The 22,422-nt window shown below is 39.1% G+C and overlaps 1 protein-coding gene across 1 annotated transcript in view; it reads left to right on the plus strand.

Annotated features, from left to right (window-relative positions):
* Positions 1-22,422, plus strand: part of USP37 (ubiquitin specific peptidase 37) — a 116,656-nt gene that overhangs the window by 14,114 nt on the left and 80,120 nt on the right. The window contains exons 5-9 of the mRNA XM_032754507.2: positions 2,814-2,985; positions 6,612-6,712; positions 9,419-9,597; positions 10,216-10,293; positions 21,716-21,813. Of these exons, the coding sequence (XP_032610398.1) occupies positions 2,814-2,985; positions 6,612-6,712; positions 9,419-9,597; positions 10,216-10,293; positions 21,716-21,813 (628 nt within the window). The remainder of the gene's footprint in view (positions 1-2,813; positions 2,986-6,611; positions 6,713-9,418; positions 9,598-10,215; positions 10,294-21,715; positions 21,814-22,422) is intronic.

Raw genomic sequence — 22,422 nt, forward strand, 5'->3', positions numbered from 1 at the left:
ATTTTGGCTTTTGTTGCCATTGCTTTTGGTGTTTTAGACATGAAGTCCTTGCCCACGCCTATGTCCTGAATGGTATTGCCTAGGTTTTCTTGTAGGATTTTAATGGTTTTAGGTCTAACATATAAGTCTTTAATCCATCTTGAATTAATTTTTGTATAAGGTGTAAGGAAGGGATCCAGTTTCAGCTTTCTACATATGGCTAGCCAGTTTTCCCAGCACCATTTATTAAATAGGGAATCCTTTCCCCATTTCTTGTTTTTGTCAGGTTTGTCAAAGATCAGATAGTTGTAGATATGTGGCATCATTTCTGAGGGCTCTGTTCTGTTCCATTGATCTATGTCTCTGTTGTGGTACCAGTACCATGCTGTTTTGGTTACTGTAGCCTTGTAGTATAGTTTGAAGTCAGGTAGCGTGATGCCTCCAGCTTTGTTCTTTTGGCTTAGGATTGACTTGGCGATGCGGGCTCTTTTTTGGTTCCATATGAACTTTAAAGTAGTTTTTTCCAATTCTGTGAAGAAAGTCATTGGTAGCTTGATGGGGATGGCATTGAATCTATAAATTACCTTGGGCAGTATGGCCATTTTCACGATATTGATTCTTCCAACCCATGAGCATGGAATGTTCTTCCATTTGTTTGTATCCTCTTTTATTTCATTGAGCAGTGGTTTGTAGTTCTCCTTGAAGAGGTCCTTCACATCCCTTGTAAGTTGGATTCCTAGGTATTTTATTCTCTTTGAAGCAATTGTGAATGGGAGTTCGCTCATGATTTGGCTCTCTGTTTGTCTGATATTGGTGTACAAGAATGCTTGTGATTTTTGTACATTAATTTTGTATCCTGAGACTTTGCTGAAGTTGCTAATCAGCTTAAGGAGATTTCGGGCTGAGACAATGGGGTTTTCTAGATATACAATCATGTCATCTGCAAACAGGGACAATTTGACTTCCTCTTTTCCTAATTGAATTCCTAATTGTATATTTAATTTTTAAAAAGTGGTAAATTGACTGAAATAATGCGTTTAATGTTATCTATTTTCCTTTTGCATGCTAAACTGCTTATTCAAATATTTTGGAGTTCAAAGCATCTAAAACGAATTATTGTGTTTTCCTAGAGAATTTCCACTCAAGGACATAATTTTAAGACCTAGTTTGACGCTAAAAATACATCTATAATTTAAAATATGAATATAAATTGTTTGGCAAAATTGTTTTTCATTCTTATCTAATAATTAACAAAAGTCAATTTTCTCTAGTTTTAAAAAAATTCTGAAATATGTTATTAGTTCTTTGTTTATGCTTTTCAGAGGGCATGTCTTCAGTAAAAGGCAGTTTAGAAACCTTTATATATGCCTGCTGAGAACATTAGAGAATAAGTCTGCCTGACTGGTGGGAATTATTTAGATAATGAAGAAACTGTAAGATTTACTAATTTAGCCTTGGAAAAATTCCATTTATGAGAAAATAAAAGTTATCACTTCATAGCACATTTCCAAAGTCTGGTAGAGTCTAAGATGAATTATTGAACCAGTTCTGTGGAGAGAGAAGTAAGTTAAGAGTTTCCAGGTACATATGATCTTTGAATGAAACTAAAGTGAGTTTTCTTAGTTAAAAAAGAAAAAAAAAAGGTGTGCTATATTGGTAAAGGTTTATTTTTGATGGTTTTTGAAAGTTTGGAATTCTTTTGAGGATTATTTAATTGCTTGGAATAATATCTTTTACATTGAAACTACCTAAATAATTTGCCAAATGTCTTACAAACTTTTGTTTAACAAAAGACAAAGATTCTACTCCAATTTTTTTGAGACAAAGTTTTGCTCTGTCATCCAGGCTGGAGTGTAGGGACACGCTCTCAACTCACTGCAGCCTCCACTTCCTGGGTTCAAGCTATTTTCCTGCCTCAGCCTCCCGAGTAGTTGGGACTACAGGTGCACTCCACTACGCCTGGCTACTTTTTGTCTTTTTAGTAGAGATGGGATTTCACCATGTTGGCCAGGCTGGTCTTGAACTCCTGACGTCAGGTGATCTGCCTGCCTCGGCCTCCCAAAGTGCTGGGATTACAGGCATGAGCCGTGGCACCTGGCTTGCTACTTCCATTTGGTTTTCTAAACTGGTGATAGTGTAACCATCCAAGGTTCTGAAATGTGTTAACTCAGCAGTTTTTATCCTCCGTAACTATATCTGAAAATAAGGGATTCCCTGCCATAAGATCAAGAGTTCTAGGATTGTTCCATTAAAATAATAGAAGAGTAAGTCCACACTTTATATTGTTAGTTGGTTCTTGAAAACTGTGACTAACAAATGAAATTAGTTTTTTTCCTCATCAACATTATAATGAAGGAAATGATGTTATTTGAGGACCTGCTATATGTCCTTTTGCTTAATGTTTAACACATTAAAAACATCAGAAAATGAAGAGGTAGCAGTGCTGCCTTTAATTAATATCTCCATGTGACACAGTATTCTTATAAAATAAAAAGTTTTCATGGTTGTTTACCATTTAGTACCAAGAACCTATTGACAACATTCATTAAGGGCTTTTTAAAAACAATTCTTTATTTTTCCTTCTCTATAACCCTTGGTCCAAGATCTCTGTATAATTAAGGGCTTATTGCATGTGTTTGCATCTCTAAAAGGTAAATCTTTAATTTAAAAGTATCAAGAAATGGGAACTTCTTTTGGTTGAAAAAAAATTGAATTACTGTGGGGAAGAGTGATAAATGTAACTTGGAAAGTATAAAGTTTAGTGTTCATTATACAGATTGTTATACTTAGTTGTCATACATTTTTTGTGATAATTTTCCTTTTGTCTTGATTAGCTAAGTCATAACATTAAAAATGTGGTGCTTCGACCCAGTGGAGCGAAACAAAGCCGCCTAATGTTAACTCTACAAGATAACAGCTTCTTGTCTATTGACAAAGTACCAAGTAAGGATGCAGAGGAAATGAGGTTGTTTCTAGATGCAGTCCATCAAAACAGACTTCCTGCAGGTGAGTACTAATCACCCCAGGGTCTAACGTTAGTAGTTTTACAAGAATATGACTAGACTACAGACCAGTATTCAACTGAATTCATCAGCACATTAAAAGGATTATACACCATGAGCAAATAGGATTTATTCCTGAAATTCAAAGATAGTTCACCGTATGAAAATCAATCTATGTAATCATTCTTGACAAAATGAAGGACGAAAACCACATGATCATCTGAATTGTTGCAGATGAAAACATTGACCAAATCCAACACTCTTTCATGATAAAAACACTCAACAAACTAGGAGTAGAAGGAAACGACTCAGCGTAATAAAGGTCATATGCAAAAACTTACAGCTAACATCGTATTTAGGGGTGAAAAACTGGAAATGTTTCCTCTAAGATCATTAGCAAGGCAGGAATACCTGCTCTTGCCACTTCTATTTAACATAGTACTAGAAGTCTTAGCCAGAGCCGTTAGGCAAGAAAAGGAAATAACAGGCATCCAAATTGGATAGGAAGAAGTAAAATTATTTGTGTTTGCAGATGACTTGATCTTATATGTAGATTCCACAAAAGAATATGATTAGAAAAAGGAGCAGGATTTTTTTTTGTTTTGAGATGGAGTCTTGCTCTGACACCTAGGCAGGAGTGCAGTGGCATGATCTCAGCTCACTGCAACCTCCACCAGGGAGGAGGATTTAAATTACAGTTGGGAAAAGTTACCTTGTTGCATAAATCTTAGACACTTGCCTATCTATATGAGAATTATTCTGAAGTTTTATTCTTGCTGTGGAAAATGAGTCCTGTAAAAAAATCACATGGTATGATCAGGTTCCTCGGCCCCCTCTAACCCCTTTCATTTAAAATAGTGGTTTTTTTTCTTTTAATGCATTTACAGGCATTTTTTCTTTTCTTTTCTTCTCTCCTCTATTTTTCTTTTTCTTTTTTTTGAGACAGTGTCTCACTCTGTCGCCCAGGTTGAAGTACAGTGGCAAGATTCCACTGTGTTGCCCAGGCTGTTATCGAACTCTTGGGCCCAAGCGATTGATCTTCCTTGGCCTCCCAAAGTGCTGGGTTTACAGGCGTGAGCCACTGCCTGGCCCTACAGCCATCTTTTTAGGAAAAAATCTCTTGCTTAAAATTTTTGAGTTCTCTACTATCACATTAGTCTTTAGCTCTGTCATCTTCAACATTTTACTATTACTTATATTTTATAGTTGACAAACTTACTTGAATTTTTTCAACTTAAATATGACACATTGAAAACATCAGAAAATGAAGGTGTAACAGTGCTACCTTTAATTAGTATCTCCATTCGACACTGTATTCTTGTAAAATAAAAGCTTTTTATGGTTGTTTGCCATTTAGTACCTACTCATTATATGTTCATGCCACCAAATTGGAGCTATATCAGTTTACTAAACTATGAATTTTAGAATCAAGAAATTGAGGCCAGGCGCGGTTGCTCACACCTGTAATCCCAGCACTTGGGGAGGCCGAGGTGGTCGGATCACGAGGTCAAGAGATCGAGACCATCCTGGCTAACACGGTGAAATCCCATCTCTACTAAAAATACGAAAAATTAGCCGGGCATGGTGGCGAGCGCCTGTAGTCCCAGCTACTTGGGAGGCTGAGGCAGAAGAATGGTGTGAACCTGGGAGGTAGAGGTTACAATGAGCTGAGATTGCGCCACTGTACTCCAGCCTGGGCTACAGAGCGAGACTCCGTCTCAAAAAAAAAAAAAAAAAAGAATCAAGAAATTGAATACTATTTAAAATTCTTAGAATATGTCAGAGGCTAGTTTATATCTCTGTTTTAGTTTTATTTCATCTTACCCATATTAATGGAATCACTGTTTTAACAATTGATACGTGTAAGAAAAGCATGTCTTCAAATACGTTGGAGTGGAAAGCACAATATACTGTCTGGGGACCAATATTGAGCAACATAGCATAATGAAAAAATATAGGCTTTGGTCATAAATAGATGTAGGTTGAAATTCTAGCTCTGCCTGTTATTTCTGTGTGATTTTAGGTAAGTCACTTAATGACTGAGTTTTAATTTCCTAATCTCTAACATGAAGGTATCATCTTGGTTTCAGGGCTTCTTAAAGAATGAGAGCTCATAAATGTAAAAGTATGACTTCCCTATGCTAGGTGCTCAGTAAGTCATTGGCGTTATTAGAATAGCTAGCTGTGGGCTTAACTCTTAATTCATTCTGTGATCTTGGGCAAGTCATTTTAATCTCAGGTTTAGTTGCTTTAGCTGCCCAAAGGTGATTATTATATACTTTGCAGAGACTAGAGCAAAATAATGAATAAAAATACTTTGAACGGTATAAAGTATATAATATAAGCGTGGCATTTCAAATCAGTGGACAAAAGACTAATATTTGATAAACTGTTAACTATAAACAAGACAGCTAACCATTTAGGAAGATAATACACTTGGATCCTTATCTCCAGTGACCAAAGATTTGAATGTAAAAAAAAAAGATAAAAGTATTGTAAAAAGTACTTTTAACATAATCTCTGGATGGAAAAGACTTTTCTGGGTGTTACATAAAAACTAGAATTAATAAAAGAAAAAGATTGAAAACTTGTGTTAAAAAATTAGACAGTCTCTCTGGCAAGGAACAAAAGACAAAGGAAGAAAATAGTAGCCAGAGTGACAAAGTTAATATTACTAATATAGAAAGACCTATTTTGCAAATCAATTAAAAAAAAAAACCCAGTAGAGAAATTGACAAAAACTGCAAATAGAGAATTCAGGAAGCAAAATAGATGGCCCTTACACATGAAAAAATTCTCGACTTCACCAAACTCAGATTCCTACTACCACATTGGTAGCAGTGTGAAGGGAAGCAAGATATACTCTCGTATACTTGGTAGGAGCATAGAGGTTTTTTTTTTTCTTTTTTTTTTTTTTGAGGACTGTAATAATGTCGGTTTAGTTTAAAGTTGTATGTTCTCTCAGTAGTTCTTATTATAAGGAGTTTATCCTACAAAAAGATTTGTGAAAGGATGTTAAGCATTGTTTGCAACTTTGAAAAATTAAAACATTTCAAATGGTCATCAGTTGGAAATTGGCTAACCAAATTAAAGTATAAAATATTTTTAAAAGTCTATGCAAATTCATATTTATATCATACCTTGAATGTTCCTTGAACTACTATTAATTTCTTCAGAATAGAAGCCATTTATTCTACTGGATAAACTTACCTGTAGAGAATGTTTTGGAGTATATGTTATTGGAGATATACCTGTCACTGTTTCTGACATCCAGTGTCAGTGTTCATGTTGTCGATACACAATGACTTTTCCATAGTGTTATTAATATAATTACCAAATGTTTATTCTAGCTTTTTTTTTTGCTTTGTAAATTTTAGCCTTCTATTAAATGTTTTCAGGTATGTGTGTTATTTAATTTTTTTGCTTCAGATTCTGGCTCTAAATTTTAGTTTCTATATAAGATGTATATTCTGTCAGAAAGAATTGGTTGATAGGCACTTTGATTTGTTTTCTTTTTTGCCTGCTGTTTCTTCCATTTCTTCAATATTATATAAAAATAATAATGATAAATCTTTTTGTTAAAGTGAGTGATTTGGGGATTTTAAAAAAATTTATATTTTTGGTCACCAGCCATGAAACCTTCTCAGGGGTCTGGTAGTTTTGGAGCCATTCTGGGTAGCAGGACCTCACAGAAGGAAACCAGCAGGCAGCTTTCTTACTCAGACAATCAGGTATGTTCATTTGAATCTTTTTAGCATTTAAAAAAAATGATAGTTGGCCAGGCACAGTGGCTCACGCCTGTAATCCCAGCACTTGGGAGGCTGAGGCGGGTGGATCACCTCAGGTCAGGAGTTTGAGACCAGCCTGGCCAACATGGTGAAACCCTGTCTCTACTAAAAATACAAAAATTAGCCGGGCGTGGTGGCACATACCTAGCTAGGCACATCCTAGCTACTTGGGAGGCCGAGGCAGGAGAATTGCTTGAACCCAGGAGGTGGAGGTTGTAGTGAGCCGAGCTCATGGCATTGCACTCCAGCCTGGGCAACAGAGCAAGACTCCATCTCAAAAAAAAAAGAAAAAAAAAAAAGATAGTCATAGACTATCAAGGGTATTTCTGCATACCTGAAATGTATCATTTCATTTAGGTATCATTCCAAACCATAGAGTAAGGGAAACTTTGAAGCTTTTCTGTAAGTAAATTTATGAATTCTCTTTGGCTGTGCAAAGAGGTGATCACTTAGTCCATTTATTGGACTAAGCAATGAATAAGATTTCATTTTTGTCAGGTTCTTTTTATAAGTTAGATTTTTGGGGGGATATTTTTATTGAGATATAATTGACATGCAGTAAGTTGTATATATTTAAAGTACAATTTGATATATTTTGATTACATATGTCCTTAAAATCATCATCATAATCAACATAGTGAACATAAACATAACTCTTGAGATTTCTTATTCTCCTTAGTAATCCTTCCCTCTGATCCCTATCCAGAAGCAACCACTGATATGTTTTCTCCCACTATAGATTAGGTTGTAATTTCTGGAGTTTAATATAAATGGAATGAGCGTGTAATTTTGGGAGGGCAGGGTCTGGCTTCCCTCAGTGAGCATAATTATTCCGAGATTCATACATTCCTTGGTAGGAATTTAAATTGTTGAAATATTATTTAAATGCATGAGTGTTAACACATAGCAGAAGCAAGTATTTATGCTTTCACAAGTAATAATTCTCATTAGTGGAGTCATAAATTCAATTTTGTGGGTCATGACTAACATTAAATTTAAAAAGTAGAATAGAAAATAATAGAGAATATTGTACATATTAAGGATAAATACTGATTTTTCAAACTTTTATTTTTGTTCATTTATACATATTTATAATAGGTTTTGATGTAGAACATTTCTTACTATGCGGCCAGGCGTGGTGGCTCACTCCTGTAATCTCAGCACTTTGGGAGGCTGAGGTGGGCAGATTCCTTGAGCCCAGGAGTTTGAGACCAGCCTGGGCAACATGTGAAACCCTGTCTCTACAAAAAATACATAAATTAGCTGGGCATGGTGGTGTGCACCTGTAGTCCCAGCTGCTTCGAAGACTGGGGTGGGAGAATCACCTGAGCCTGGAAAGTCGAGGCTGCAGGAAGCAGTGATTGTGCCACTGCACTCCAGCCTGGGTGACAGAGTAAGACTCTATCTTAAATATATATGTAATATATATGTATTTGTTACTATGGGATGGGATAATATTCAAAATTCTGAAAAAGTTGCAAAACAGTAGACATGTAGTATGCTACTGTTTGTATAACAAAAAGTAAAATATTGATTTGTATTTGCATAACAGAACAAGGGAAGAATAAGTGGGAAAAGGGGAAGTGGAAGAACTGAGTAGATGGTGATAGACTTATCATTGGTCTGTGGCTTTTAATATTACTTTGATTTGTGAACCTTGAGAATGTATCACCCATTTGAAAATAAGTTTAACTTTTTAAAGTATTCATTCAGATGACCTTAGAAGTTTTAAAATTTCCTATCCTAAGATTATAATTCTGTAAAACAAAAGTAATGGGACATAACTTCCATAGAAAAATCACATAGCTCTTAATGCAGAGATATAAAACTTAACTGGCAGAGTGTTCATGTAAAGCTCTATTTCCCAACTAATGCTTACATTGCCATATTCTCTTTGAGTGTTCTTGCCATGTCTTAAGGGTAGACTCTTTGATTCATCCTCACAGTGAACTCTATCTCACCTTCCTTTTCCCTATCATATGTTTCATTCCTCCAAACTAGAACCCTCTCAAGAGTCATGACTGCTTTGTTGGCATTTAAGTTGTGGCAACCAAATGTCACTGTCACCTTTTCTTGTCATAATCATAATTGGATATTTTTTTCCTCCAAAGATCAGTTCTCATGCTGATCACTAGAGCCATGTCTTTGTGTGTCTTTTTTTTTTTTTGGTTAGTAATTCAAAGCAGTGTTCTTGCCCCCTCTCCAGGTGTGCTGTGGAATTTTTAAGTTTATAAGAATGCTATAGGAAAATAAGCGTCAAGCTCAGTTTTTCACAATGACTGTACATTAGAATCACCTGGAGTGCTTTTAAAAACAACAACAACAACAAAACTGATGAATGAGCCTTACCCCAGACCAACTAGAATAGAATCTCTAGAGATATATCTCCATTTGTATTTTTTCCTTTTTTTAAATATAGGGTCTTGCTCTGTCGCCTAGACTAGATTGCAGTGGTGCAGTCATAGCTCACTATAACCTCAAACTATTGAGCTCAAGTGATCCTCCCGCCTTGGCTTTCTGGGATTACAGGCATGAGCTATCGCACCTGGCTCCATTTGTATTTTTTAAACCTTTCCATTGGAGAATCACTGTTCTAAAAGTATTCCAGTTAATTTGAAGATTTAACTGTCTCAAACTTTATTTTTACAGGCTTCTGCAAAAAGAGGAAGTTTGGAAACTAAAGATGATATTCCATTTCGAAAAGTTCTTGGTAATCCCGGTAGAGGATCGATTAAGACTGTAGCAGGAAGTGGAATAGCTGTTACTCGGACAATTCCTTCTTTGACGTCTACGTCAACACCTCTTAGATCAGGGTTGCTAGAAAATCGGTAGGAGAGACTTTTTTTTCGTAGTCACTAGCTGTATCTGTTTGCAAATGTCTTTTAGGCCTTTTAGAAATACCAGTAATTTGAGGAGAAATATAGAGTAAATTTTTGGTAGATGTAATGATTACAAGTATTTGTCATATGTAGTTTATGTCAGTGACACGCATTAAGCATACAAATATACAGCATATAAATTTAAATATGGGCCAGGTGTGATAGCTCATGCCTGTAATCCCAACATTTTGGGAGACCAAGGCGGGCGGATCATGAGGTCAGGAGATTGAGACCATCCTGGCTAACATAGTGAAAACCTTTCTCTACTAAAAATACAAAAAATTAGCCTGGTGTGGTGGCACACGCCTATAGTCCCAGCTACTTGGGAGGCTGAGGCAGGAGAATCGCTTGAACCTGGGAGGCAGAGGTTGTGGTGAGCCAAGATCGCGTCACTACAGACTGGGGTGACAGAGCGAGACTGTCTGGAAATTAATAATAATAATAATTAAATATGGTGTAGAGATTAAGATAATAGTCCCATTTCCTGTCCTTCAGTGTGTTGATTTATGAATTTTTGTGATATGAATTATGGCTTTTTAAAGGTAACCTTTTCTTTGTTCTCTGTAGTACTGAAAAGAGGAAAAGAATGATATCAACTGGCTCAGAATTGAATGAAGATTACCCTAAGGAAAATGATTCATCATCGTAAGTTACTTTAAGGGCCTTTACAGTGTTAAAGCAGTGTTTCTTATATTGGTATTTGTAACCACTGGGGAAGATTGGGGAAATGGTTTTAATTTATGAGAATTCCAAAGATGGAAGAGCAGAATTTAAAGTAGTTTGGTGACAGTAGACTGTAGGCTCAATAGAGAGGGAAATTAGCCATTGCTATTGCTTTGGTCATTTCACTGCATTTCTCTTATCCTGCCTTTTTTTAAATCTGCAGTACTTAGTGGGAGAATAGAACTGAAGAACTCTAAACAAATGTTTCTTGCTGGCTGCTGTTTTAGTGTGAACCCCTTCTTGTCTTCTTTATGCTTAATTTTTAAAAAAAGTTTTTTACTTTTTCACTTTAGTCATGTAAAAAGTCAGCCTAGAGGTTAAAGGATGTGAGCCTGTGTGTTCTAGGCAAGTAGCATTAATCTTTCAGAGATGTTTTCTGGGTTGAACAAAAGGGAATAGATCAACCCAGGGTGCTCACCAACTCGTAATCATCGTCCTCATTTTGTGAGGATTTTTTTTTTTGTCTTCTAGGGGAGAAAACTAATTATACAGTTATCAGTTAAAATCTCAATTAATACCTTAACAGAATCAGTTGGTAGACAGTTAATTGAGGTCAAGAGGTCACCAGAAAGGAGTTGGGAAAAAGCCAAAGAAACTTTATATATTAATTGATTTGCTGCTGTAATAGATGTAAAAGTCTGAGTAGGTGGTAGGACTGGTGTCTGAAACTATAATCACCATGGACTCAGATTCTTTCTGTCTTGTTGTTCTGCCATCCTTAATAAGCAGCCTCCATTTTGTGGACCAAGGTAGCCGCTTCTGTCTCTACTTTCTTGTCTCCATTTCTGTTAGTTGAAGAGAGCAAAGGGAAGGCATGCCGTTTCCTTAGGCTGGAAATTGCATATACCACCTTTGTGCATATCACATTGGCCAGAACTTAATCACATGGTTATATCAGGATATGAGAAGGTCTGGGAAATATGCCTGTGTTTCAATTATTGTGGCAAAAGCGTACAGTGGTTATTTGGGGACAGCTAATACAACTAATAGTCTGCCTTAGTTTGCCCCTACAGCAACTGAAATAACCCAGTTCACTATTCTTCCATACATAGAACACCCTTATCTCTATCCAAATAGAGAAGAACTCCAAATCTCATGAGAACATTGTATCCAGCTCAGAGTCTAGGATCTTTGGGTGATCTTTCTTTCTGGGTGCAGGCTTCTTTGTAAGGTCCAAATGTACCTTGGACCATGCCCCTCATGGTCTGGTACCTAAAAACTAAAAGGCAAGTTAATTTTCATTTCCCACTCCAGACCTCATGCACACATCATTGTACATTGCTGGAGTAGGAACAGAATAATCACAGTAAAAATTTCTGTTTAAAATAGACAAGAATAGGAAACTGGAGGGGTCTTGGGTCTATAGCAGTGATAAAATCTTGCTAGCTGGAAATTGTGAGGACAGTGAAGGCGTTGGAATAAGTTCCTGGTTAGCCCATCTAGCAGTCTGATTCTGTTGTCTGGGAGAAACCTCCTTGCCCATTGTACTCCATGTGACCCCCTGGCTTTGCCCTCTGGCAGATTTTCCTTGTTTGTTTTCTTTAAAGGCCACCACCAAAATAGATTTTGAAAACTATATTTTTCATCGAGGCCATATAGCTTTTATAGCCTGCTTCATCCAAGTTTAAAGATTCTTTAAAGGTAAAACAAGCAGGCTTGAGAAAGAGTTGGGGTCTATATATTTTTTTTCTTTTTTTTTTAGTTTTTCTTTTTTTTTTTTTGAAACGGAGTCTTATTCTATCACCCAGGCTGGAGTGCAGTGGCACAATGTCAGCTCAGTGCAACCTTCGCCTCCCAGGTTCAAGCAAGGTTGAAGCACTGCCTCAGCCTCCCATGTAGCTTGGACTACAAGCGTGCATTTTTGTATTTTTAGTAGAGACAGGGTTTCACCATGTTGTCCAGGCTGTTCTGGAACTCCTGACCTCAAGTGATCTGCCCGCTTCGACCTCCCAAAGTGCTGGGATTACACGCATGAGCCACCACACCCAGCCTGTTTTGTTTTAATATACTTTTTAATTTTGAAATAATCCAATTTGCAGAAAAGTCACAAAGATAACATAGAATGTTCCTGTATACCCCTTACCCAGCTTCTGCTAATATTAATATCAAAGTTATTTTCTACAAAACTGACTCTCTAGTTAACTCTTACCACTGCCTCAGTTTGAGAATCAAAAGCAATTGGATATTTTTATCCCATGGTCTCAAATTACCAGACAATTTTGATTCTAGGCTCTTGGCACAGAGAGCTATGTTTGTTTTTTTTTTTTTGAGATGGAGTCTCACTGTGTTGCCCAGGCTGGAGTGCAGTGGTGTGATCTCAGCTCACTGCAAGCTCTGCCTCCTGGGTTCACACCATTCTCCTGCCAGGTATCTGGGACTACAGGCACCCGCCACCACACCCAGCTAATTTTTTTTTTTTTTGTATTTTTAGTAGAGACAGGGTTTTACGGTGTTAGCCAGAATAGTCTTGATTTCCTGACCTTGTGATCCGCCTGCCTCAGGCTCCCAAAGTGCTGGGATTACAGGCGTGAGCCACTGCGCCCATCTGGTTTTTTGTTTTTTTTTGTTTTTTTTTTGAGACGGAGTCTTGCACTGTTGCCCAGGCTAGAGTGCAATGGTGCCATCTTGGCTCACTGCAATCTCTGCCTCCCGGGTTCAAGTGATTCTCCTACCTCAGCTTCCTGAGTAGCTGAGATTACAGGCGTGCACCACCATGCCTGGCTAATTTTTGTATTTTTAGTAGAGACGGAGTTTTACCATGTTACCCAGGCTGGTCTCGAACTTCTGAGCTCAGGTGATCTGCCCGCCTCGGCCTCCCAAGATGCTGGGATTATAGGCATGAGCCACCATGCCTGTCCGCTATGTTTCTTTTCATCACTGATTGCAAGCTGATTAGCTTTGGCCTAAATTTATATGTCTCAAATAGGACCTTGTTGAAAGTAATAAGAAATACTAACACAGACCAGTATCCTTAATTGTAATCATTTACTGTAGAGCTATAGGTTCAGTGAGTATGAGATCTGCGTTTCAAGACTATTAACATGACTGTTTTTATCAAATATTTTACTAAGGCGTAAAATGGTCATCACCTTTCTAATCTGTAATATCGGTATTCGTACCTCCCCCTCTTACTAAGCCAGTGCTACATGCTTTAGGTTTGTTATGGTAGCACCCCACTTTTAATAACAGATTTTGTATATTCAAGGTCTAGTTGAAGGGAACAAAATTCACTCTAGCGAGTTTATGCACAAAGGTATTTGCACACAATAAGTATTAAATGGCTTACAGAATTATTAGGATAGTTGAAAAGACAGGCTCTAAGTTAAGTTTTCAGGAATGATTTTGAGAGGTTTGCCTCAAACCAGATCACCAAAGATGCTCCCGGCTATTCTCTCATGAAGCTAACAGCTGAATTGGAATCTATCGTGAAAGCTGTCCTCTCTAGAACCATGCTGTCACTGCCAAGATTGGAAACCCTGTATAGAAAAACCAAGGTGATATTTAGCATCAGAAATAGTGGAATGGTAATGCTTCTGCCTTATTTACACTTTCCAGGTCTTGCATGTAATTGCCTTATTTTAAATCTGATCCAGAACACTAACTAAGAAATATAGGGTTACTTTATTAGCATTCTTGTTTCTGCACATCAGGGAGGTACACCAGAATATGGTTGTGCATGCCAGTCTAGCACGTTCACTACACTTTTGGGAAGTCCCAGTTGTTCCAACTAGAAGTCTGTCTGATAAGCACTAGGTTACTGATCCTTGTTCTGGGTTACTAATACTTTTTACACCATCACATCTAGATTTTTTTTAAGTTTGCGCTCCTTAGAAGCTGACCTAGATGAATATACTTGTGCAAATGGCATTTAAAGCAGTGCTTATAGAGGAGACAAATAACAGAGTGGGAGAAGCAGGCCAGAGAAGAAGAGGAAGCCAAGCAAGAGTGTGATCTCAGGTAAAAGTACCACAGAGAATAGGCTTCATCTTGGTCTAGCAGGGAAACTCTTGGGTTGTTCTAGCTTGAGGCAGGGAGGCTGGGCTTTCCTATTTCCATACTAGACCGTCTTTGGTTACCAGTTGCTCTGGCTCTGTCCAGGTGGGCAAAATGTTTTAAGTAGTTAAATGCAGTCCTCTGAAGAACTGCAGATGCTGACTGGTGAACCACATTGAAAATACATAGTCTAGGGGTGTGTAAAGGATAAAAAGGATCTTAGGGACTCTGATGGAGCGTCACCATTGTCCACTGAAAGAGTTGCTACTATAGTTCCCCCTTCCCCTAGCTTGTACCATTTATATTGACTCCTGTCTTGTATTAAGTTTATTCCATTTTGTCATGGATTCTTCATATTGTTGCTTCCCACTTCTGGGGAAGAATCTTACAAAAAGAGGCTTAGTGGGATTAACTACAGTGTGTTGCTGCAGGTGGTCTTAGGGCTGTAACCCATATTGACATCTCTTCCTACCATCAATTCCATGCATCCTCTCTTGACACTTCTGCTCATCTTGATGGTTTGACTGAATGGCATTACCGAGATCTTCATCTGAGGGATTTGAGCCTTTGGTCACCATGTGCTTGTCAGGTTGTGGTTGTTGTAATTGCCCATTATAATTACATGAGAGCTGTGCTTATCACTGAGCGTGAGAGCATTAAGAGGCACCCTAGTGAATCCCCTTTATACCAGATAAATTCCTCAGTGCCCTCATTATATAGCAGCAACCCTTCTTCCTTATAATAGTCATTTACCCCTGCCAGTATGGTAACTCCTTTTCTTTCCTATGAATCTGCCTGCATGAGGAGCTCAAAATAACTAGGTAACAGCCATAACTTCAGGTTTAATTGTTCTTTAACCGTCCTCCTTGATTAAAAAGCACCCCCTCTGGGAACTAGGACCCACAAAATCTAATTTGGAGAAACAGCACAAATTCTCCAAGTGAGTTATTGAAAAATAATGGCAAATGGGGCTACTCCTGCTTTTACTTCTTGGTTGCTGGACCCGTGTATTTTTTATAAATGGAATGATTTGTTGGTATCTTGAAGGCCACCCCATTCTTAATGAGATCCTCTCCATACTGCACTTTTAAAAGGTATTGCAGCACTTTATCAGGCCAGCAGCTTTGGGGTAATACTGTATGTGGTAGGAACTGTGGATCTTTGTGGTCATATGTTGTCGTTGTACCTCCTGTTCTGCAAAGTGGAATCCTTGTTCTAAGATACTATGTGAGTTTTCTTGTTAGTGAATGAGATACTCCTATAAGTCCTTGGATAGTAATGCTGGTCAAGGCACCATAGACAGCATAGGCAAATGTATATATGCATGATTTTACTTTCTATGGTTTCAGTTACCTATGGTCAACCTTGGTCCAAAAATGTTAAGTGGAAAATTCCAGAAATAAATAATTCATAAGTTTTGTTTTGGTTTTGAGACAGGGTCTTGCTCCAGCCCAGGCTGGAGTGCACTGGTGTAGTCATAGCTTACTGTAGCCTCCAACTCCTGGGCTTAAGCATTCAAGCCTCAGCCTCCCAAATAGAACTATAGGCATGCGCCACCATACCTGGCTAGTCTTGGCTGTTTTAATTTTTATTTTTGTAGGGATGCAGTCTTGCTATGTTGCCCAGGCTGGTCTTGAACTCCTGGCCTCAAATAATCCTCCCACCTGGCCTCCCAAAGTGCTGGGATTATAGGCGAAAACTACTGCACCTGGCCCTAATTCATAGGTTTTAAATGGTACACTGTTTTGAGTAGCACAATGAAACCTTGAGCTGTCGCATTCCATCTGGCCTGGGATGTGAATCATTCTTTTGTTTAGTGGCTCCACACTGTATATGCTACCCACTCATTAGTCACTTAATAGCCATCTTGGTTATCAGACCAACTGTGAGAGTATTGCTGTGTTTATATTAAGTAACCCTTATATTACTTAATAATTATCCAAAGCACGACAGTAGTGATGCTGGCAATTCAGATGTGCCAAAGAGAAACTGTAAAGTGCCTCCTTTAAGTGAAAAGGTAAAAGTTCTCAATAAAGAAAGAAAAAAAAAAAGATTTTTTTTTTTTTTTTTTTTTTGAGACGGAGTCCCACTCTGTCACCTAGGCTGGGATGCAGTGGCGTGATCTCGGCTCATTGCAACCTCCACCTCCTGGTTTCACGCAATTCTCCTTCCTCAGCCTCCTGAGTAGCTGGGATCACAGGTGCGTGCCATCATGCCCGGCTAATTTTTGTATTTTTAGTAGGGATGGGGTTTCACCATGTTATCCAGGCTGGTCTTGAACTCCTGACATCGTGATCCGCCCACCTCGGCCTCCCAAAGTGCTGGGATTACAGGCATGAGCCACTGCGCTGGCCAGGTTTTTTATTTTTTTGAGACAATCTTGCTCTATTACCCAGGCTGGAGTGCAGTGACACAGTCTCAGCTCACTGCATTTCTGCTTCCTGGGCTCAGGCGATCCTTCCACCTCAGCCTCCCAAACAGCTGGGACTACAGGCATGCACCACTGTGCCTAGCTAATTTTTGTATTTTTTGTAGAGGCGGGGTTTCACCACGTTGCTCAGGTTGGTCTCAAACTCCTGAGCTCAAGTGATGTGCCCGCCTTAGCCTCCCAAAGTGCTGGGATTATGGGTGTGAGCCATCGTGCCCGGCCAATAAAAAGAATCTTATGCTGTGGTTGCGAAGATCTATGGTAAGAATGAATCTTCTATCCATGGAATTGTGAAGAAGGAAAAAAAAAAATATATGTTACTTTCTGTGTTGCACCTGAAACTGCGAAAGTGCAGCCACGGTACAGGATAATTGCTTAGTTAGAATGGAAAGGGCAGGTCGGGCACGGTGGCTAATACCTGTAATCCCAGCACTTTGGGAGGCCGAGGCAGGTGGATGGCTTGCGTCCTGGAGTTCAAGACCAGCCTGGGCAACATAAAAAGCTCTCATCTCTACAAAAATTAACTGGGTGTGGTGACATGTGCCTGTCATCCCAGCTACTTGGGAGGCTAAGGTGGGAGGATCGCTTGAGCCTGGGAGGCAGAGGTTGCAGTGAGCTGAGATCACACCACTGCATTCCAGCCTGGGCAGCAGAGCAAGCCCCTGTCTCAAAAATAAAAATAAAATCAAGTAGCATTAAATTAGTGGGTGGAAGACGTGAACAGAATTTGTTCCAGTTGCTGGCAATTGAGTACAATACTATCTGTGGTTTCAGTACTATCTGTGAATTCCATCATATTCATTGTGGGTCTTAGAACATGTACCCTGAAGATAAGGGGGAACTACTGTATCTAGAATATTGTCAGTCCCAATAAGGGTTAATTGCTGTCTTTTTTAGTGTGGAAAAAATCTGATATAATCAATTTGCTACCAAATGACTGGTTTCCTCAAGGGATGCCCTTGGATCAGGGTCTCGGTCTTTGCTGTTAACCAGTTGGACATTCAGCAGCCACAGTACATAAACCTTGATGAAGGGGAACCCATTTTTTATAGCTTCTATCTGCCACCATGGCTGTTACATTATTCATGGTCCCTTTGTGGAAATAACGGAATGTCTAAGGACAGAGGCTGGCTGACATGCACTGGACAAGTTATCCTGCTGATTGTTTAGTGTCTCTTTAGTGTTGTTCTCTGGTGAGCATTAACATGTAAAACATATCACTCTTTGTACATACTCCAATAAGTCTGTCCATATACCTCTTCCATAAATCATTTCTTTCTGATCATCCAGTCTTGCTCATTCCAAGCCCCTATTTATCCAAATCATTTGCCACCACCCAGGAGTCCGTGACCCACTTCTCTCTCCATACAAATTAGATGATGAGATGCATCCCTCCAAGCTCTGCGCAATGGAGGATTTCCCCTCACAACTGTCTTTCAAGGCAGTCCCTTAGTGGGACTATAGTGCAGCAGTAGTTTATTTGCAGTTTGTACCAATGTACCAAGATGACCTATCCATTAATCAGGCCCACGTTTATTCCTCGTTTCAGCTTGACGTAGGAAATGCCCCTAAGGCTTGTTCTTGTCATGTCTTCTTTCTTACTTGGGCCCAATTCCAATATACCTGCTTCCATTTTATGATGAATTGCTGTTGTACTCTCCTGGTCTTATGACTTCATGGGTGTGATAATGCCTAGCTCCTGATGGTTAGCTCTGGTTGCACAGTCCCTTGATGACCATCAGTCAGATGCTCTGTCTCTTCCAGGGCTTAATAATATGCCAAGAGTAGTATGCCATACTTTACAGATGAGGTATAATTCTTGGCTGCAGACAGCATGGTCTTGCTTTACAAGGTCTGGGCTGCAACTCTCCTGTGAGTGACTCTACACATTGTCTTTGTCCTTTAAGTTGGTAATTGGCTCAACTGAGCCTGTCTTCTCTCTTGAACACATAAATACTCAGCATCAACCAGTCAATTCCATAGTCTTTTTGATGATTATTTACCCCATATCACCTACATTTGTTATCTGTTGCTGTATCCAAACCACTCCAAAATTTAGTGACTTGAAATAGTAACTTCATTTTTGCCTATGAGTTTATGGTCACCTGGGTGGTTCTGTTTATCTGGGCCCCGTTTGGCTCATAGTACCTGGATTCTAATTTTGTTGCACCTCTGTAGTCAGTAGATGGTTTGGCTAGCGTTTGACTGGTCTAGGATGGCCTCACTCATATAACTGGCCATTGAGTGGTGGGGGTGATTGGGCCATGTGTCTTCCACTGTTAACAGGCTAGCCTGGGATTATTCACATAGCAGTGGCAGGGGTCCAAGAGAGTGAGTGGAAACCTGCAGGGCACCTTTAGACTTAGGGTCAGAACTCACACACTATTAACTTCTGTCACATTGTTTTGGGAAAAGGAAATCACAGGACTAGCCCCATTAAGGGATGAAGAAATAGACTGAATTTATTGATAAGAAACTTGAATATAGGGAGTGAAATAATTTGGGACATTTTTAAAACAACTTTATTAAGGTATAATTTACATACCATGTAATTGACCCATTTTAAGGGTATATAAGTCAATGATTTTTAGTAAATTTTTTGAGTTATGTTACGTTGTCATTATCTAGTTTCAGAACATTTCCATTACCCCAATACGATCTATTGTGTAATCATTCTACCACATTTCTAAAATACTGGAGATACTGCGTGAGCACTATCCTTCTCTACCTTACTTCATCCTAATTCACCATAGATGAAAATCTTAGCAATTGTAACACTATAAGATGTCAGAGGTATTACTATCAGCAACAGAATTTCTGTTGCCATTGCCAAACAAGTGTCCACTTCCAGAATCCTATCTTTACAGTGTGCTTCCTAGGCCCACTTTCAGTACCAGCTGTTGTAGATTATGTTCCCCAGAAGCAGAATCTGAAATGGAGATTAGTGTGCATGTGAATTACTAAGGAAGTACTCCCAGAGAAGATAGTGAAGGGAGTAAGGAAAGCAATATAGTTAAGGGCAGGAAACAAAGCATGGATGTGATCCTGGAGAAGTCACACAAGGACATGAAGGTTAGTCTTCATCCTGATATTAGAGAAATCTGTTATGTAGCTTCCACCATAAAGTTGTTTTAATCCAAATCAAGAGAGCTGGGCTTCTCTACTGTAGCGCCTGGCCTTGTTTGTGACTCTGAGATTACAGGCAAAGTATCTCTAGTAACTTGAGGGCAGTCCTGTGAAGAAGAGTCCTTGGTACTGGCTATCAAAAACATAAGATGGTGTGAAGATATGAAAGAGAGAATATAAAAATGAGTCAGTGGGAATCTAGATGGAGCACACTTAGGCATTGTCTGCCACAGGCTTAGTTCATGATGGTTGCCCTTAAATTAGCACTGTTAAAGCATGAACATTTATTTGAATGGACACTCTCTACTTATCTGGGTTGAGGTATTTGAAAATAATACAGGGGAGAAAAGGGCTTTTAAAAGAAATTTTAACTTTGTATTCATAATCCTAAAGAATTTTAATCAATATAAATTAAAATGCTGTTGCCACTTAGCAAATAGTATTTCTATTCATGTGGAATACATAGTTTTGATTTTGATTTTTCTTTTTTTTTTTTGAGATGAAGTCTCGCTCTTGTCACCCATTCTGGAGTGCAATGGCGTGATCCCTGGCTCACTGCAACCTCTGCCTCTGGGTTCAAGCGATTCTTCTGCCTCAGCCTCCTGAATAGCTGGGATTACAGACGACTGCCACCACGCCCGGCTGATTTTTTTTTTTTTTGAGATGGAGTCTCGCTCTGTCGCCCAGGCTGGAGTGCAGTGGCGCCATCTCGGCTCACTGCAAGCTCCGCCTCCCAGGTTCACGCCATTCTCCTGCCTCAGCCTCCTGCGTAGATGGGACTACAGGTGCCCGCCACCACGCCCGGCTAATTGTATTTTTAGTAGAGACGGAGTTTCACCTTGTTAACCAGGATGGTCTTGATTCCTGACCTCGTGATCCGCCCGCCTCTGCCTCCCAAAGTGGTGGGATTACAGGCGTGAGCCACTGCACCCGTCCCACTCCCAGCTAATTTTTGTATTTTTAATAGAGACAGGGTTTCCCACTTTGGCCAGGCTGGTCTCGAACTCCTAACCTCAGGTGATCCGCCTGCCTCTGCCTCCCAAGCTGCTAAGATTAAGGCTTGAGCCACCGCTCCCAGCCTGATTTGTTTTTCTTTGTAAACCTATAAACTGCCAAGCTTGAACAGTTTACTTTTTTTTTTAAGACTAAGTCTCAGTCTGTTGCCCAAGCTGGAGTACAGTGGTGTGATCTCGGCTCACTGCAACCTCCACCTCCCAGGTTCAAGCGATTCTCCTGCCTCAGCCTCCCGAGTAGCTGGGACTACAGGAACGCGCCACCATGCTTGGCTAATTTTTGTATTTTTAGTTGAGACGGGGTTTCACTATATTGGCCAGGCTGGTCCCAAACTCCTGACCTCGTGATCTGCCTGCCTCAGCCTCCGAAAGTGCTGGGATTACAGGAGTGAGCCACTGCGCCTGGCCACAGTTTACTTTTTAATTGATTCTTTTGGTCTTAGTAGCTGAAACATTTTATCTGGTTTTGCTTTTGGCCAAGAAAACCTAATAATCTTGCTATCTCTGATTTGACTTTTATATAAAGAAAAATGCTCCTTTACTTTTGCTAAGTTATCAGAGTCATGGATTGGATTGGCTCTTGAGATGGTAATTAAAGATTATTTTTGTAATTCTCATTTGTTTAAGTCATTGACCTTTTGAGACTACAGTCTTGTAGCTTAATTTTCAAGCATATCAATGAATTTGGCACTTTAAATGTAAATGTTTTAATGACAACTATTTAAAATTAAGAACAATATTTTTATACACCTGTACTATATTGATATAAAATTATTAACTATAGGAACAACAAGGCCATGACAGATCCCTCCAGAAAGTATTTAACCAGCAGTAGAGAAAAGCAGCTGAGTTTGAAACAGTCAGAAGAGAATAGGACGTCAGGTAAGTGTTTGATCTTAAATAAATAAGGTGCTCATTTATTATATATTTATTAGACTAGAAATAAAAACCTAACCCATCTGTACATTATTTTTATTTTTATTTATTTATATATATTTTTTGAGATGGAGTCTCGCTCTGTCGCCCAGGTTGGAGTGCAGTGGCACAATATCGGCTCACTGCAACCTCTGCCTCCCGGGTTCAAGTGATTCTCCTGCCTCAGCCTCTCAAGTAGCTGGGACTACAGGTGTGTGCTATCATGCCTGGCTAATTTTTGTATTTTTAGTGGAGACGAGGTTTCACCATATTGGCCAGGCTAGTTTCAAAATCCTGAACACAAGTTATCCACCTGCCTTGGCCTCCTAAAGTGCTGGGATTACAGGTGTGAGCCACCGCACCTGGCCTAATCTGGTATTAGTTATTGGGTGCCAATTTGTACCCAGTACTTGGCTAAAATATTTTAAAGTATTAGAAATCCAGGGAACTTGTATTCTGTTTATAAAGAATCCAGTCTTTACCTTATTCTTCCCCTATTTGACTGCCTGGAATTAAGCTCTTTCATTGTCAAAGTACCAGGACCATAGAATGAATTAGAGAAGTAAAGTGGTTGAA

This window comes from Hylobates moloch, unplaced genomic scaffold, assembly GCF_009828535.3.
Source record: "Hylobates moloch isolate HMO894 unplaced genomic scaffold, HMol_V3 SCAFFOLD_1, whole genome shotgun sequence".
Taxonomy (NCBI): Eukaryota; Metazoa; Chordata; class Mammalia; order Primates; family Hylobatidae; genus Hylobates; species Hylobates moloch.